The sequence below is a fragment of the Rattus rattus genome, chromosome 7, assembly GCF_011064425.1.
Source record: "Rattus rattus isolate New Zealand chromosome 7, Rrattus_CSIRO_v1, whole genome shotgun sequence".
In the NCBI taxonomy this organism is placed as follows: domain Eukaryota; kingdom Metazoa; phylum Chordata; class Mammalia; order Rodentia; family Muridae; genus Rattus; species Rattus rattus.
The window spans coordinates 99,176,224-99,194,196 of NC_046160.1; the positions used below are offsets into that span (position 1 = coordinate 99,176,224).

The 17,973-nt window shown below is 42.5% G+C and overlaps 1 protein-coding gene and 1 pseudogene across 1 annotated transcript in view; both read left to right on the plus strand.

Moving 5' to 3' along the window:
• The window catches only part of Ylpm1 (YLP motif containing 1), a 77,755-nt gene extending 72,182 nt beyond the window's left edge, over positions 1-5,573 (plus strand). The window contains exons 19-21 of the mRNA XM_032908146.1: positions 30-160; positions 4,687-4,866; positions 5,178-5,573. Coding sequence (XP_032764037.1) covers positions 30-160; positions 4,687-4,833 — 278 coding nt within the window. The 3' untranslated portion in view covers positions 4,834-4,866; positions 5,178-5,573. The remainder of the gene's footprint in view (positions 1-29; positions 161-4,686; positions 4,867-5,177) is intronic.
• LOC116906491 lies at positions 3,994-4,088 on the plus strand (annotated as a pseudogene).
• Positions 5,574-17,973: the final 12,400 nt, after the last annotated feature.

Genomic DNA, 17,973 nt, shown 5'->3' on the forward strand with positions numbered 1-17,973 from the left:
AATGCTGTGGCTCTGTGTTTGTCCCTCAGACAAGTTGGATGGCTTGAGGACTGGTACTAAAAGGAAACGAGACTGGGAGGCGATCGCCAGCAGAATGGAGGACTACCTTCAGCTCCCTGATGACTACGAAACTCGCGCTTCTGAACCTGGGAAGAAGAGGGTAGGAGGCTTTGGTCATTAAAAAGTTGGGGATGGGGGTTGGGGATTTAGCTCAGTGGTAGAGCGCTTGCCTAGGAAGTGCAAGGCCCTGGGTTCAGTCCCCAGCTCCGGAAAAAAAAGAAAAAACAAAAAAAAAACAAAAAAAAAAAGTTGGGGATGAGGGCTGGGGATGTAGCTCAGTGACAGAACATTTGCATAGCATACACAAGGCCCTGGGTTCAATCCCTAGTACCCTAGAAAACAAAGCAACAATAAAAAGCCCCTTTAAAAAAAAAAGTTGGGGATGGAGAAATGGCTGTCCACAAAGGGTTTGTCATGCAAATATAAGGACCCAGTTTAGTCTCTAGCTCCCAGTAAAAACAAAAAGCACGGGGTTGGGGATTTAGCTCAGTGGTAGAGCGCTTGCGTAGGAAGCGCAAGGCCCTGGGTTCAGTCCCCAGCTAAAAAAAAAAAAAAAAAGCACTATAATTATAGACATTCCTACTCTGTTCAACACAGATGAGTCAACTCTTAAGAGCTTATTTATTTGTATTTTATTGGCATGATTGTTAACCTACATCTGTGTTGTATGTAACATGTGCATGCCTGGTGCCTGCAGAGGCTAGAAGGAACATCATATCACCTAAATCTGGAGTTAGTTGACAGACTAAATCAGAGCCTTCTGTAAGAGTACCACGTGTGCTTAAGTCCTGAGTCTTCTCTCTAGGCCCTCTGTATTTCTTTTAAATTAATTTCCTTAGTGCTTGAATAGAAGATAATATTTTAGTATGAGAGAATAAAAAATGTTAGTAGATTATTTTTACGGGCGGTATTGTTTCAAAGGATCTATACTTTAAAGCTCATTGCTATACTGCAGATGAGTGGGGTATGCTGGCACACCTGTCACTAAAAAGGCAGAAGCAGGTGAATTTCTGTGAGTTCAAGGCCAGCCTAGTCTACATATGAGTTCCAGATTAGCTCTGTATTGGGAAACAAAAAGTTCAAATACTGTAAATCCACTCTTGTCTATATAGTTTGAGGAGACGGGGAAGGGAAATCCCAGTAATGGCCTAAACCTATGTCTAGACACACGTAAGGACTTCGACATAGAATTGGCTCAAGCTACATGTGGTGATGTACCTTGAAACCTTAGCACCTTGGAAATAAATAAAGGTAGGAAGATTGTCTATGACTTGAGGCCAGCCTGGGCTGCAGAGTAAGACCCAGTGTCACAAACCAAAACAGGTTGAACAGTAGGAGTGGCTCTGCTTGGGAATTGACTTGGGAGTTACAGTTCTGGTGACAAGGAATAATTTGAAATGGTAACTATTTTTCTCTAATTTTTGCTGAAATTACTATGACTATCTTCAAAAAGTGGTTCTGTAGAGTTGGCCATACTAGAAATTACCTAAACGACGAGGCTCTAACATGTAATTTGTGCTGGTGATGTTACACAGAGTTTGAGCACTTGCATTTTTTCACACATCAACTAGAAAGGACAGTCTCAAGAGGCAGTATTTAATACAACTTCAAAGGCTTAGAAAGTGATTGATCTCTTTTCCTAAAAATATGTAAATAGTAATGGATGAAACACATGTAGTCAAACCTTTTGAGTGTTGGTCAAGTTTTCCTGTATACTTTTTTTTTTTTTTTTTTTACAGTTAAAGGCAACCTCCCCATCAAAAAATGACATGACATTGTAAAACTCAAAAGTACCTTTAGAAAATTGGACATACTGGTTCTTCTAGACATAGTTTCTCTGTGTAGCCTGGCTGTAGAACTCTAGGACATCTGCAACACCATACCCAGCAATTTTAAAAAAAAAACATAGTAAGTTATGCTAATTCAGTGCTCTATTTTTTTACACGTGCCACTGCGTGCGTGCGTGCGTGCATGCGTGCAGGTGATTAGGCTTTCACCCATTGACTCAGTTAGGGTTTCTTTTGCTAGAATAAAATACCCTAAACAAAATTAACTTGAGGAAAAGGCAGGGACTCCCCTAGAATGCTTAGCTCACACTCCAGTCACTGACTAAGGTCAGAGCAGGAACCTGGAGACAGGAAGTGATGCAGAAATTATGGAGGGAGCTGTTTCCTGGCTCCCCATGCTCAGTCTGCATTCGTGCACAACTCTGGCCTGCCCAAGGTGACATCACTTTCATGTGGTCTAGCTCTACCCACATCAGTCATAGTCAAGAAAAGGCTTCACAGACTGCCCACAGACCAATCTGGTAGGGTTCATCTTCTCAGTCCAGGTTCCCTCTTCCAAATGATTCTAGTGCTGTCAAGTTGGCAAAACAACAAAAACTAGCCAGCACCAAAATCGTGTTTTCTTTTTTAAAAATAATAATAAATAAAATTGATTTTCTTTTTTGTACCTTTTTTTTTTTTTTTTTTTTTTTTTTTTTTTTTTTTTGGAGCTGGGGACCAACCAGGACCTTGTGCTTGCTGGCAAACAGCGCTCTACCACTGAGCTAAATCCCAACCAAAAATTGATTTTCTGTTTCAGAGTCTATAAACTTTAGATTTAGGGTTGGGTTCCTAATACCACGTGGAGACTGACAACTGTCTCAATTCCAGTTCTAGGGAATCTGATGCCCTCTTGTGGCATGGGACACTGCACACGTGAGTTGCACATACAGGCTCATCACTGGTACACAGTATAGGAAGCAAATCTTTAAAAGACGAAGTAGCTGAATACAGTTACGTGGTATACTTAACTGTTGAGGATACTCTGCATTTAAATTTACTGTGAGCTGAATTAACTTTTTCTTCATTCAGTGGTTACTGGGTATCTGCCCATCCTTCCTTTATCACTCTTAGCACTAGTAATAGTTCAGTATTGTGTGTTGACCCTAAGTGGAACCAAGAGTATAAGTATGTATAAGTTACTCCTAGGCATACTTTTTGGCTATAAAGCGCAGTAATAAGATTTACCTAGCATGTACAAATTAAAGATTCCCACCAGTATATCTGAAAAGTGTATAGTTTACTTTTCGTTCTGTCCTGTAAAACCTGATGAGACAGCTTCTGTGTTGGAGCATGCTATTTGGTACAGCTGGAATCTATGTTCCCAGATCAGAAGTCAGGTAGGTGTGGTGGCCTGCCTGTAATCCAAGTTTATTATAGAAGATGACACCAGAGATCACCTGCTGGCCTCCATATTGACATGTGCTTTGCACCAGTGCACATGTGTACATGTACAACCAAAGTAGAAATAAAAATGTCAAGTGTTGCCCAATTCTCCCTACTGTTGCTTTGTCTTCCCTCTGACCAGATGTTAGAAGCCTAGGCATTTCATTTTCAGTCTTCCAGATGTTAAAAAGGAAAGTCGGGGGGCTGGAGAGATGGCTCAGAGGTTAAGAGCACTGACTGCTCTTCCAGAGGTCCTGAGTTCAAATCCCAGCAACCGCATGGTGGCTCACAACTATCTGTAATGAGATCTGATTCTCTTTTCCGGTGTGTCGGCAGATAGCTACAATGTACTTACATAAAATATATAAATAAACAAACAAACCTTTAAAAAAAAAAAAAAGGAAAGTTGGTGTACCTTAAAGCAGTAATGCATTTCCATAGCCAGTGTAAAGAGCATAGAATTTCAGTGCTCTATATTTGGAATTTAAAATATAGTCTATGCTTTGGTACTATATGTGCAGTACAAGTAACAAGATCATAATCTCTCAAATTTTTTGCTCTTAAAGAATGAAATACATGCATGTATTTTAACTATAAATCCACCTTTTAAAAAGACCAATAGGAAATACTCCTGAACCCATATATCTCCTGTTGAAACCTTACCATGCTAACATTTGAAGTAGTGGTTTCTGTAGTTTAATGAATGAAAATAACACTACTGATTCTTTCAGTTCATAAAGTGTGTTCATGCTGTGTGCATGATGTGTGCTGCCCACTATACCTTGTTATGACATGGGCACATTGACCAGTCTGACATGAGGGAAAAAAAAGAAAATAACACGACTAGCCCCCTGGTTTTTTTCCCCCCTCTGATTAAATTTCAAGCAATAGCTATTGTACAGAAATAAAGCTTTGTCCTTGATCTAAGTCCATATATATAGTATATGTTTCCATTTATAGAAACATAGTCAACATGTAATATGAAAATTCAAAAGTAGGTATATCAGCTTCCAGATAAGCCTAGAGAGCAATGGTTGATTATAGAGGGTAAAGTGGGGAAGGATGTCTGGACCGACACTTAAGCAGACAGGGCTCAGAGCTGTAAAATGAGAACTAGAAACAAGTGTTTTGCTTATATTAGAAATGCCTTTGGCACTGGCCAGAGATGCCATGGAGCTGATAGGGTATGTCAAGAGACCTTCAGTGGTAGGGCCTTGTCTTATAATTAGGGGAAAGTTTGAAACAGGTAAGAGTCACAGCTGTGTATTTTAAAGTCATGATGGCGGAGAATGGAAAGTTTTTTGATTTGTGATTTTTAAGTCTGTTAATCTACTCAAATAATAACAGATTATCCAGAGAGGTTACCTTTGGGTTCCCACCTCCAACAACCCAGTCCAATGCCTTTTCTCTTCAGGTGAGATGGGCAGACCTGGAAGAGAAGAAGGACGCAGACAGGAAAAGGGCCATAGGTTTTGTGGTCGGGCAGACTGACTGGGAGAAGATCACAGATGAGAGTGGCCACCTGGCTGAGAGAGCCCTCAATCGGACCAAATACATATGAGACTTGGTTTGAATGGAGTCATATTCCTCTAAGGTAAGGGCGCCCAGCCATAGAAATAGCTTGTTGTGCGTTGCTTCAAGGTACTGAGGACAGATGCTTTACTAAATATGGTCTTTTCTAGTTGTAAACAAGTTGTAAACATGTGCTGATTCTAACATTTGCAGTGTGGAATATTAGGAAAAAAACAGTTGTTTGTAAGCCAGCTTACTTGTAAAGAGCGTAAGGAAAGCTTGGGTTCTGGGTTCTTGGGGAAGATGGAGTCATGCTAACTAGGATAGATGCTGAAGTCTGCTAAGTCTTCTGTGCCCCTATCCTGAACTGACCCCGTTCTCTTTTCTTTGCAGCTGATTCGATTTGAGGTGACCTGAAGCCAAGACCTCCTGAAGCTTCTTTGTCAGGAAGCTTCTTGTGTCTCCACGTTTCAATCTTGTTTTACCACTTTCATTTTTAAAAGTTCTCCAGTGTCCCCAAGAAAATTTAGAATCTTGCTCTACCCAAGCAAGACACTGTTAATATTTTTTTTAACTGATCTGGGGAGGGAGGGTCAGCTTAAGTGCTGAAGTCAGGTGTGGATCCACAGGACTCCAACAAGATTCCCTCCTCTGCACCTGTCACAGACTATCATCATTGCTTGGTGGCCGTTTTGTTTTTTACTGTATGTAACTAGTAGCTGATTGTACTTGGATTAAAAACAATAAACTTTCACTATAAAGCCAATGAGATTCATAGGCTGTACAGCATGGGCCCTTTTCTCTTCTTTTCTCAAATATATTTGTATTGTTAATTAAGTGCAGTATGTCCTTGCTGAACACTCTCAAACCTCTTTACTATTGAACATTAGCACAGCTGTTTGGTACACATTGTAACAACTCAATGTTTTCAAAGTGTTCAGTGATAACCAAAGCATTCAACTTTACTTTATAGATGAATTTCTTTTTGTGTCTAAGTCTCTTTTTTTTTTAAGATTTATTTATGTATTATATATAAGTACACTGTAACTGTCTTCAGACGCATCAGGAGAGGGCATCGGATCTCATTACAGATGGTTGTGAGCCATCATGTGGTGTCTAAGTCTTCAAGTCTTTAACTAACAAGAGATCAAGTCTAAATATCCATTCCCTGGGGCATGCCCCTATCTCTCTCTCTCTCTCTCTCTCTCTCTCTCTCTCTCTCTCTCTCTCTCTCTCTCTCTCTCTCTCGCCCTTTTTAGGAGGGGTAAATAAGGTGTTGCCTCTTTATTCTTCCTCTTTTTTTCCTCTTTGTACTACTTTATGTTTGACCCCACCCCCTTTAACTGGTTTTGAATATAGGTGAACAGAACAAATCCGTTCCATAGAACTCAAGTTGTTGCCTTACTTTGAACTTGAGTCGTTGCTTTCTCAGTCAGGACATGGTGAAGGAGTATAGAAAGCCTACAGCCCTCTGGCAAGCAGCCTTTGAGCCTACCAGTTTTTCAGGCTCCTGCCAGATGGCCTTCTGCACCAACTTTAATCTCCTATGGATAGTCCCACTCAGAACCGAGAAGCAGAGCTTACACTCTTACCAGACAGCACTCTTCCTTACACTGTAGAGAGGACGTGCTTTCACCAGTCTTCCAGCCAAAGTCACTCTCTGTCGTGAAGATAGACGTGAACGCCTTTCCTCAAACACTAGTTCTTGGTGGTAAGCCAGCTCAGCAACTTGGCAACGTGTTGACAGAAGACCTCCCATTGTGTCATGGATGTAGATCTTCTAGTTTTTTGACCTACATTAAATACTGTGCTTGGAGCTAATATTTCTTGACAGTTCAGGAGTGTCACTTTGGGTTCAGTAATGGCCTTCTCAGACTGAAGGCACTAATGGAAACCCCAACATTTTCCAGTACTTTTCCCTGAACTTCTAATTGTTTAAGACGACTAGGTTCATTAAAGTTAATATTAAAGGTATAATTTGCTTCATTAAATGATTTCCATTGTTTGTAATGTTTAATAAGCTATTTTGGTGGCTAAAGCCTGTAACATATTTCTGCATTTTGATTCTTCTCAGCTGCCTTTCTTATATTGGTGGATGTTACATGGCAAGATAGCCAAATAGAATTGTTTGTACAGACTCATTTAACACTTAATGTTAGAGCTTCCCCTTTTCTCACTAAAGTAAGACTTGGAAAGTTGTTTTCCTGCTTAGAAGAAAGGAAGGCCCCTTTGTTCTTCAGTCACCATTAAAACCTTTCTTCAGCATTTGAAACACCTGAGAGATAGTGGTGGTTACCCAGGAATCACAGGTCTCAGCAGCGGCAGCCATGACCTTTGCCAGTTTTCAGAAAGTAGTTAGAAGAGCCATAGGAATGAAGAAGAAACTGCCTGCATTCAGAAGTGGGTATAGCAGATAACCTCCATCTAAAGAGAGTCAGAAAAAGGAACCAGGAAGCAGTAAGGAAGATAACCAGTTAATACTTGATTCTGCTAGGCCAGTAGGAAACTGTTAAGAAATCCTCATTTTTATTTTCAAAACCAACAGACTAGAAAGTCCAGTGTATCTTGGGAAAATTTGGGCTGGGTAAACACTTTGTAGTAAGTCAAATCTTGTAAGTTATAGTGCCAAACCTAGAGTCCGTGTGTTTGCTGGTCTTTGTAGCTTTATTAATGTTGTCTTTCTTATTTCAGAAAGCAACTGGGCATTCTTTTGCATTTTTATTTAAATCATATTAGTTGTGGTTTCTTTTATCTGGCTGGATTTATTTCTCTTATGGCAGAAAGAGCAAGTCAAAGCAGATACCACCCCTTCCAGAGTCCTGACTACACATTTTAAATTGAACTAAGAGTTTTCCACTTGGGTTTCCTTGGTTTGGGGCCACTTGGAGTTCACGTTAAATGTTTTGTCCTGGTAACTGCACGCCGAACATATTTGTTAACGGGCATCTGGGGCCTGGCTCAACTGCTAGGACTATAAAAGCAACAAGTTCTTAGATACAACAAACTGGATATATGTTTTAGAATTCTAATTGAAGTATTTAGGCAAGCCAAAGACGGAGAATGATTCCTTGTTTTGTGTTGATTGTCATACAAACTTTCTTTCTCAGAATCTATGTGACTCTTACCTTTCTGAACACCAGTTTCATCTGTAGAGACGAAGATGCAATTATAAACACTGCTGACCCAATGTGTCTCGTAGTAGAACACCCCTCAGAGTTATTATTGGGATAATAAACTCGGCTGCTATCATAGGACCAGCCACAAAGTAAAAGTTAAAAGTCAGTAGTGCCGGGCAGTGGTGGTACAGGCAGAGGCAAGTAGATCCCTGGGGACAGCTTGGTTTACACAAAGAAACATTGTCTTGAAAAACAAAACAAAAAGCAAATCAATAATAAGTGACTTAACTTATTCTCGCATGCTTTTGAAACTTACTTACCGACCGTCGCCGTATATAGTCAGCTGCTGTAGATTGAGCTGAGCCGTAGGAACCAGTGCAGGATGTGAGGAGGTGGAAGGATGACCATTTCAAAGCATTTGGAGGAAGCTGGTGACCCATCTTCAGGACCAGCATGGAGGCTTGAGAGGCTCAAGAGCAAAGCAGGAGCCATGACAGAATGGAGTCAGACCATAGGCATGAACACAGCGTAACATGAAAAAACCGTGGTGCCTAGGAGTATGTCTCATGTTCATGTGGTATAAATTTGGAACCAACCAAACATGTCTATAAAGTCACTGCCGTCTGCCCCTCAGCTTCCTACTGCACCTATAGCCAACATCAAAAATGTCTTGGGCTGGGTTGGGGATTTAGCTCAGCGGTAGAGCGCTTGCCTAGCAAGCGCAAGGCCCTGGGTTCGGTCCCCAGCTCTGAAAAAAAGAAAAAAAAAAGTCTTGGGCATTTTAGGAAAGTTTTGCAGGTTTGCTAAGCATTCACAGCGTCAGTGGTCTCTGTGAACTACTTTGTATTCCTTTTAAGAGTGAGGCTTAGTGGCCATTCAAATCACACAATATTTCTGTTATCTCTCTCTAGTTTTCCAAAGTTATCTTATTATAAAGGATATTTTCTGAAAACTTATAAGTGGTTTCAACTATGTCGCTATTTTTTGTGGCATTGAGCATATGATACAGATGTTATGCAGGTCTCCTCACTTGCTGGTTTGAGAAGTCACCCCTGTGGCCTCTTGCACATTTCTGATTCTAGACCGCCACCTGCTTTCCACGTGCATAATCTTGTCACTTAAAGAATGTTATACATGTGAAAGACATTACAGTATCCTTTGGGATTGGCGTCACTGTTTGCCGTTGGCATAGTTCCTTTGAGGCCTTTTCAAACTGTCGTGTATATCAGTAATTCCCTTTCATTGCTGACCAGCATTAGATCCCATCCTCTCGTGGCTGTATCATACAACATCATTATGAAAATTGCCCAGGTCTCAATTATTGGACACTCCTGTTGTCTTTTGCCGCTCTAAATTGTGAATTTCCTATGCACTCAATCTGCCTTCTTGCACCTAGCTAATTTTTAGCGATGGAGGAACAATACCGATGGCTTCCTTTGCACAGACGTCCTCACTCAGTGCAAGCACAGTGCAGTGGTAGACTGCTATCAAGAGACCATGACTGTAATGAGGTGACAACCACAGACTTGCTTTCCTAGAAGACCCTTCAGGATTGTGACAAAGCAATGAGGACCAGAATGGCCAGAGACTCATGGCTCCCTGATCCATACATGACTTGGGAGTTGAGACCCCAGGTACTATCCGTGGGACCTGGATGTTTATGTGCACCAGTACCTCAAGGCGTGAACCGATGTCAGTTCTGCAGTCCGTTGCTTCAAGTGTGAAAGTCAGGAAGATCCTGGTGCCCTGCGGTGATGGATGCCCTCTGGATGCTAACAGCACTTTGCATTTGGAATTCCACAGGGAACCTGGGAACTTAATGCTTTATGGTGTAGGTAAAGCTTAACTTTGAGTCTTCCACTTACGAAATTTGAATGACCTGCCAGATATCCGTAACCTTGTTTTTAATAGTAAATCATAGAGGGTAATAAAAAAAAATCTTCCTTGAGGAATAGGAACAGTCCATTCCATTGCCATTTAAAACCCCACTCAGGTCTACTATTTTGCTGATGTCTACTTCCCAGTTAGGAATGATATTGTGAAGTATTCTCTTTGTCCCTCCCTCCCTCCCTCCCTCCTCTCTCTCTTTTCTTAGTGCCTTCATGACTCCATGAGGAAGACATGGAGCCTCCGAGGGATCAACAACACCTCTCTCACCTTCCTCAAGAATCAGCAGAATACTTTGGGTCCCTTTATGTGGTTGCCAGAATTGTTGCAAGATTACCACAAATTAAAGACTTGGGTTGTTTGTTTGTGTTTTTTAGTTGTTGTGGCAGACCTGGGCACAGGTCTCATTCCATAAAATGGTTGAGTGCCTCTCCCGCTTACTTCTTTCGAAGTGTGTAGCTCTAGACAGTAGCTCGTATGTTTGCAGAGGGGATAACCAGTGGAATGCTCCTTGTGTACCTGCAGGAATCATATTCATGTGGAATTGACAGGTGACACTGGAGCAGAGGTTGCTCACTATAGTGTTTGGATAGCATAGCAGGTCTGGTCAGAAGAGGTCAGCACGTTATAACCAGTGAAACTGGCTGTGGGCAGATTTGAATCTTGGCTTGCCCGATTTTCTAGATTTTCTCAAACACTATCTGGGCACAGTGAGCGGCCCATGCTGTAACCTCAGCACTTAGGAGGCGGAGTCAGAAAGACCAGGAGCCCAAAGTCAGCCTTGGCTGTATAGACAGCCCTGATTATGTAGTAATCCCCGTGTGTCCAGTGACTCTTAAGCACATCCCGCCCCACCTTCGTGTCCTCTCCTTTGTTGTTGCTGACTGGCTGCCTGATGGGATAGCGTTGGGTGGTCTTGGTTTGATCTTGTGCAGGTAACCCTAGCAGCCGTGAGTTCATGGGTTCATGGGCTATGTGTTGAGAAGACAGCATCCCACAGCCTTCTGACCCATCCAGCTCTTACCTCTGTCCCCCTCTTCCACAGTGTTTCTTGGGGTGGGGTGAGTGTAAGCACTCAACCCCCATTTATTTGACTTTAGATTATTTTTTTTTCTTTTTTTCGGGGACCAAACCCAGGGCCTTGCGCTTGCTAGGCAAGCGCTCTACCACTGAGCTAAATCCCCAGCCCCCTAGATTATTTTTTAACATGAGAATTTCAGTATTTTAACAAGAACTTTGTTTTGGAAGGTGGGTTGCAAGTGGCTTAGCTACCTGCCTCATCCGACTCAAGGGCCACCACTTTGAAACACTCAACATTTAATAGATTAGAAAGACCTTTGGGCTCATGCTAGTCACGCACACCCCCACCCCACCTCCTTTTATTTTTATTTTTAGTTTTTATTAAAACGAGCTAAACAAAGGGACTTCACTAACTTCCTACAGTGAGTGAAGGGCTGGAGTTTGGGTTTCCTGGTCTACAACTCATCGCTTCTGTTTTCTTTTGCAATTCCTTCATGAGGGTTTTTAAAAAATCTTGGGATGGTAAATTCTCAACTATTATGTGTCTAAACTATATGAACCTGAAAATACATGCTGTAAGTTTCTCTGTGAAGAGCAATGCCATCTATTTAAAACATTTTCCTGAATTCTCTCAATTGCAGGGAAGGGAGCTGTACACCCAGGATCGCCCATAAACAATTGTGGTCTGCTTGATATGCCTTTTTCTTTTTCCTCACAGTTTAAAAATTAATAATCTTAAATGTTGTTATGGTGCAAAAAACAAGGGAGTTTTCTCTCAGGGTAGGAAAATCATGATTTTTTTTTTTATTTTCTCTCTCTCTCTCTCTCTCTCTCTCTCTCTCTCTCTCTCTCTCTCTCTGCGTGCATGCGTGCATGCATTATTTTTTTGTTTTTCAGGACAGGGTTTCTCTGTAGCTCTGGCTGTCCTCAAACTTGCTCTGTAGACCAGGCTGGTGTCAAACTCATAGAGATCCACCTGTCTCTGCCTCCCAAGTGCTGAGATTAAAGGCATGCACCACCACTGCCTGGTAGTGGCCTATTTCTTTAGCTCTAGTAATTAGCATCTTACCTACTTCAATTTGTGTTAAAACATCTTTTTTTTTTTTTCGGAGCTGGGGACCGAACCCAGGGCCTAGGCAAGCGCCCTACCACTGAGCCAAATCTCCAACCCACCTACTTCAATTTGTAATTCCCCATTAAGCACCTTATTAAGGACAAGCTCATTCACTTCAGATGGAGGTCTGTTAGCAACCTGGTTCCCAGCACTAGCTCAGCCTCCTTCAAGCTTCCTGCAGGAACACTGTCAATTCCCTTTTCTTTTTTTTTTTTTTTTCCGGAGCTGGGGACCGAACCCAGGGCCTTGCGCTTGCTAGGCAAACACTCTACCACTGAGCTAAATCCCAACCCCTCTGTGTTCCCTTTATCAGTTCACGCGTTCCCTCCTCCCTGAAGCTGATCTTCATCTTGACCCTCCTCCGAGCTCTCGTGGATTTGTCCTACTGTCTTTCTTGGTTTGCCTTTATAAGTTGAGTGGCCAGGCACTTGTGTTTCACATCCCCCTCTGAGTCCTGAGAGCAAACTCTTAGAAGGTAAGAACTTTTACTCCTCTGTCCTGGTATTGGCCTCAGATCTGGTCTCAATTCTTTATAGTTGCTCAGCCTTGGTACCTGGAGAATTTAAATACGATATTAATTCATGTAGGTCAACATATGTGCCGTTTACACAACCAGGCTTTGTTTGCCATTTTACTGTCTTGTGTCTTGCCGCTGATAGCATAGCCATTCACATGTGAATCAGGCATCATGAATTCCAGTGTCTTCAGAGCAGAGGAAGACAATGGAAAGAAGGGGCTTGACTGGTACAGCAGGATAGTTCTCAAGTTAGTCATCCAGGAATATTCTCATGGAAGAATGCCCTTCCCCAGCCTTGATACAGTACATAGACTGCCTGCCTTTTCTCAACTGGGGACAGTTACAAATGCAAGTATTGTCTTTTGACTGGGAGGAAAAGCATCACCTGAAGTACAGTGAGTGATCCATGGCGGTTGGGAGGGAAGAGAGCACGGTGGTACTGGGCTGCTACAAAGCACGAGACCATGGCATAGTGATTGCCTTCAGGAAAAGTACCAGCATTCCCAGAAAGAGAATTGGAAAGACAGATTTTTATGTGAAGTAGTGTTTACAGAATATACAGAGACTACTAAAAGCTACAAACTACCTGCCATAATCTTAGGGTTTCTGATCAGTACCTCGAGGGGTGGTGATAATTCTGAAAGGCATCATTTGGAAAGGTTATGTGATAAAACTGCGTATATGAATGTATGATCACTCTTATCTGATCTTTTGGAAAGGGAGTTGTTTTCCCTGAGCAAGGCAGTAGAGTACATGCACAGTAAATTTGCAATGGGCTTACCCTTAACCAATTGCCAAAGATTGAAGCAAGCCGTTTACACGTCCTCCAGCAGTATGCCACAGAAAAAGGCGCTGGTGAGCATGCCCTTGGGCCCGGTGGAGCGCCGAGCGGCTGTGCTGAGCTGGTGAACCTGACCAGAATATGTGCTGGAAACGTTTTCTGTTTCCACTGGAGAAAGACGGTGTCATTAGAGGTGGTTTCTAGTGCCTGTCACCATCAAGGTAGGTATAATTTGATGTTTCTAGAGGGTTGAGCATTATTTCTCTTTTTTTTTTATTAACTTGAGTATTTCTTATTTACATTTCGAATGTTATTCCCTTTCCCGGTTTCTGAGCCAACATCCCCCTAACCCCTCCCCCTCCCTTCTTTATGGGTGTTCCCCTCCCCACCCTCCCCCCATTGCCGCCCTCCCCCCAACAATCACGATCACTGGGGGTTCAGTCTTAGCAGGACCAAGGGCTTCCCTTTCCACTGGTGATCTTACTAGGATATTCATTGCTACCTATGAGGTCAGAGTCCAGGGTCAGTCCATGTATAGTCTTTAGGTAGTGACTTAGTCCCTGGAAGCTCTAGTTGCTTGGCATTGTTGTTCATAAGGGGTCTCGAGCCCCTATCTCTCATTTTTTAAATTGATGTATTTATTCCAAGCACAACATATGAATTTATTTCCATTATTAAGGTTAAATATTACAGCAGAAACTTATCAACACTCACACCCCCCTTTAGGAAGTATTTAGTGATGCCATCGAAGGTTGGTTTCCAAATGTTCTTGTTTGTACAAATGCATAGGAACATGAAATATACAGCCTTGTTTCATCCGAGGTGGCCCTTACACGTGCTGTGCGCTCACTGTCTTGGATGCACATAGATTCCTGTGTGTGCATTCATGTTCGTTGTTTGCCTGGTTTTGGAGAGAGGGTCTATCACTGTAGTCCTGGCTGTCCTTGAACTCACTGCGTAGACCAGGCTGGCCTCAGACTCAAAGATGCTGCCTGCCTCTGCCTTCTTTTCAGGATTAAAGGTAAAGGTGTGTGCCACCGCACACGCACGCACGCACACACGCACAGTTTCCCCCTGGTGAGTCGCTGCTCTGTTCTTGCACTTCACATCCTTGCGAATGTTCCTTATGTGCGTTTGTTCTAATTTTCCCAGTGAAAGTAGAGAAGACTAAATCCTGGGCATGGGAATAATTTCTCTCTTCTTCCTAGTAATTACTGTGTTTTAGAAACAGAAAATTAACAATGTTTGAAGAACTTTTTGAGTGGATTTTTTTTACCACACAGTGACACCTTTTTTTTTTTTTGTCCCATTAGCTTAGAACACCCTTGTTTAAAATAATGCATTACTGTTTTGAATAACAATATTTGTTGTTATTTTTACTATTATGGGAGGGGGTAGAGGTCAGCGGACAACCTTCAGGAATCCCGTTCTTCCATGGATCCTGGAGTCAAAGTGAGACCCTCAGACTTGGCAGCAGCACCTTGTTCACCGAGTTATCTCACTGCCCGGTACTCTGCCTGTTTTGGAATGCCGGCTTGGGTCTGAAGCCATGGCTCGGCATGTAAAAGTGTGTAGTGCTCTTGCAGAGGGCCTGGGTTGAGTTCTTAGCTTCCTTAGCAGCGCCTTCTGGGCTTCTTCAGGCACAGCACTCACGCACAAGCCCACACTTACAGATACACATAATTTAAAAGTAAAAATACAGTTGAGTATGGTGATGTGTACCCCGTTAGTCTAGCACTCAGTTCCCTGAGTTCAGGGTACACCTGATGTTCATGAGTTCCAGGCCTTATCTTAAAAGAAAAAGTCAGTTTTATGATACTCTTATTTAAATCTAAGGCTTAATACATGTTTGGAATTAATATAAGTAAGCAGAATATGTTCTAGTTCAAAATTAAGTTTTTAAAATAGGCGTCGAATGGTTTTAAAGGGGGTTCACCTCTAGGATCTTTCTACTTCATGTAGTGAATTCTGGAACACAGCATGGGAACTGTTCATTTATTAGTTAGACATGAAACTTTTTTTATTCCGAGATAAAAGATTTTTTGTGTAGCTCTGGCTGTCCAGGAACTCACTGTAGACCAGGCTGACCTCGAACTTACAGAGACCCACCTGCCTCTGCCTCTGCCTCTGCCTCCCTAGTGCTGGAATTAAAGGCTTGTGCCACCACTGCCCAGCTCACTGGGCAGCTTTTGTTAAGAGAACATGCCCTGAGAATTTTCTCTCTACCAGTCTTGGTGTGTTAGTTGGGAAGTTGCTAATAAGCAGTTTGGGGGGATCTGCTGCTTCTGTTTCCCTAGTGGGTGTTTCCCTTCTGCTTCCACAGAGGCAGTGTCAGTCTGTAGGGGTGGTTCTTATTGATGAAATTCAATGCCTAGGCCAGTGAATTCTCAACCTTCCTAATGCTGAACACAGTTACCCATGTAGTGGTGATCTCCAGCCATAAAGTTATTCTCATTGCTACTTCCTAACTGTAGTTCTGCTACTGTTAAGAATATTAAGTATCTAATATGCAGGATGGTCTTAGAAGATCCCTGTGAAGGGGTCGTTTGACTCCCCCATATATGTCCAGGTCTACTGCAGGGGTTATGATTCTTGGTCTTGGTGGTCAACCTGACTGGACACAAAATCACCGAGGGGACTCATCTTTGGGCAGGCATGCGAGAAATTATCTAGATTAAGGTTAGCATCTGTGAATGTCTATGAAGGTCCATCTTAGTTTGGACTGCACCAATCTCTGGGCAGGAATTGTTCAATGGAGACAGCTGAGAATTAGCATCCATCGCTCTCTGCTCCGGTCGTGGATGAGCTATGTCCTGCTGCCATGACTTTAGTGATGATAGACTGTACCCTTGAACTGTGAGCCCGAATAAATCCTTTCTTTTGTTGCCTTTGTGAAGGTGTGTATTACCAGTTACTAATGTAGGTCACAGAAGCTCTCTGTACTAGTGCCTGTGACTTACTGTGTATCTGATGGAGAATATTGTGAGAAATACCATGTTTGCTATACTGTAAGCTTTTCCCTAAGCATTAGTCTAAAGACAGTTAGAAACTGCAGAGGATTTGCAGAGGGTGTTAGCTCTCCGTGATGGGGTGTGTGCGTAGTACACATGATGCCCTGGCTTCAGCTGCTGAAGCCCCTCTCAAAACAAAACAAAACAAAACAAAAAACAAACAGGAATAGGGGAGAGAAGTAGAGAGTGCTTTTCAAATGTGAATGGACATCACTCAGCCTGGTAGAGTGTCCACTATCTCCGAGGCATCACGGAAATCCTTACAGTTCTCACCTTCTCAGTGCTGAGAAATAGGTTGCAGTACGTGACCTATCAAATACTTTACAGCTCGTATGAAACCATCAAAATGATTTTGAGTTTCCTTTGGGGGTGTATATATCATGAAACTTTGGGCTGCTTTCCAGAACCAGTTGTTGCACCTCAAAAGAGTTGGGGACTAGAGTGGATAATTATGAAAAATCAGACTATAGATAGCTAGTAGATAGATAGATAGATAGATAGATAGATAGATAGATAGATAGATAGATAGATAATAGATGATGATGGATGGATAGATAGATGATAGATGATGGATGGATAGATAGATAGGTAGATAGGTAGATAGATAGACAGATAGGAACTACTGAGAACTGCTCAGGAAACCAGTGAAATTTCAGGTAGTTGGATTCTACTTATTTTTAAGATAAGATCTTGTGGGGTTAGGGATTTAGCTCAGTGGTAGAGCGCTTGCCTAGGAAGCGCAAGGCCCTGGGTTCGGTCCCCAGCTCCGAAAAAAAGAACCAAAAAAAAAAAAAAAAAAAGATAAGATCTTGTATAGCCCAAGCTAGTCTGGAACTTGCTCACACTGGTCTCCAATTTGCTATGTAGCCAAGAGTAACCATGAATTTATAATCCCCCTACCTCCCACGTGATTGGATTTCCAGCTGTGTGCCACCACACTAGCTTTATGAGGTGCTGGGCCCAGAGCCTTGTACATGCTGGACAAGCACTCTCCAACTGAACTACATCCTCATCCCTGAGACTATTTTAAAATAGACCTCCAAGATGGCCTTTGTGGTGCACACCTTTAGTCCCAGCACTTGGAAGGCATCCAGGGTAGCAGGGCTACACCTAGTAAGACCTATTCTGGAAAAAAGGATGTCCATCATGGAGCCGGGATGTAGACCTTTATTAAAGAATATTCTTTTATCTCTGTCCTTTCTTTGATGAAAAATGAATGTGATTCAAGTATTTATATGCCTCGAAGGAGCCTTTGGGTTTGTACTGTTTGAGTCTGGCCAAAGTCGTGAAGTAAAGGCTGTCATGCCAGGCAGGGTGGTGTGTGCCTGAACTCCTGCGCCGGAGAGGTGGAAGGATCCCTGGATATTTAAGGCCAGCTTGCTTTATACGGCTCAGTCTAGGCAGTTGGGGTTACTAAAGTTCCCTAATGTATCTATCTATGCTACAGAATGCCAGAGAACTGGCTGCTTTTAATAGGGAATTGAGCACACCCCACAGCCTATGACTACAGCATTATGCAGTACTTGGCCTGCCCAACTCTGACGATGTCTGACTGGGGAGAGACCAGCACCCACATATACCTTAATGGAAAAATGACCAGACCTTTGGCAGTGTTGTGACTGCTGAAAGAACATAACTGGCTCAGCTCACGCTCACAGGAAGTTCCCAACACTGACAAAACATACTTGGTAGAAACGGAAAACTGGAATAAGACAGAATTCTTCAGCTGGCAGAGCATACATA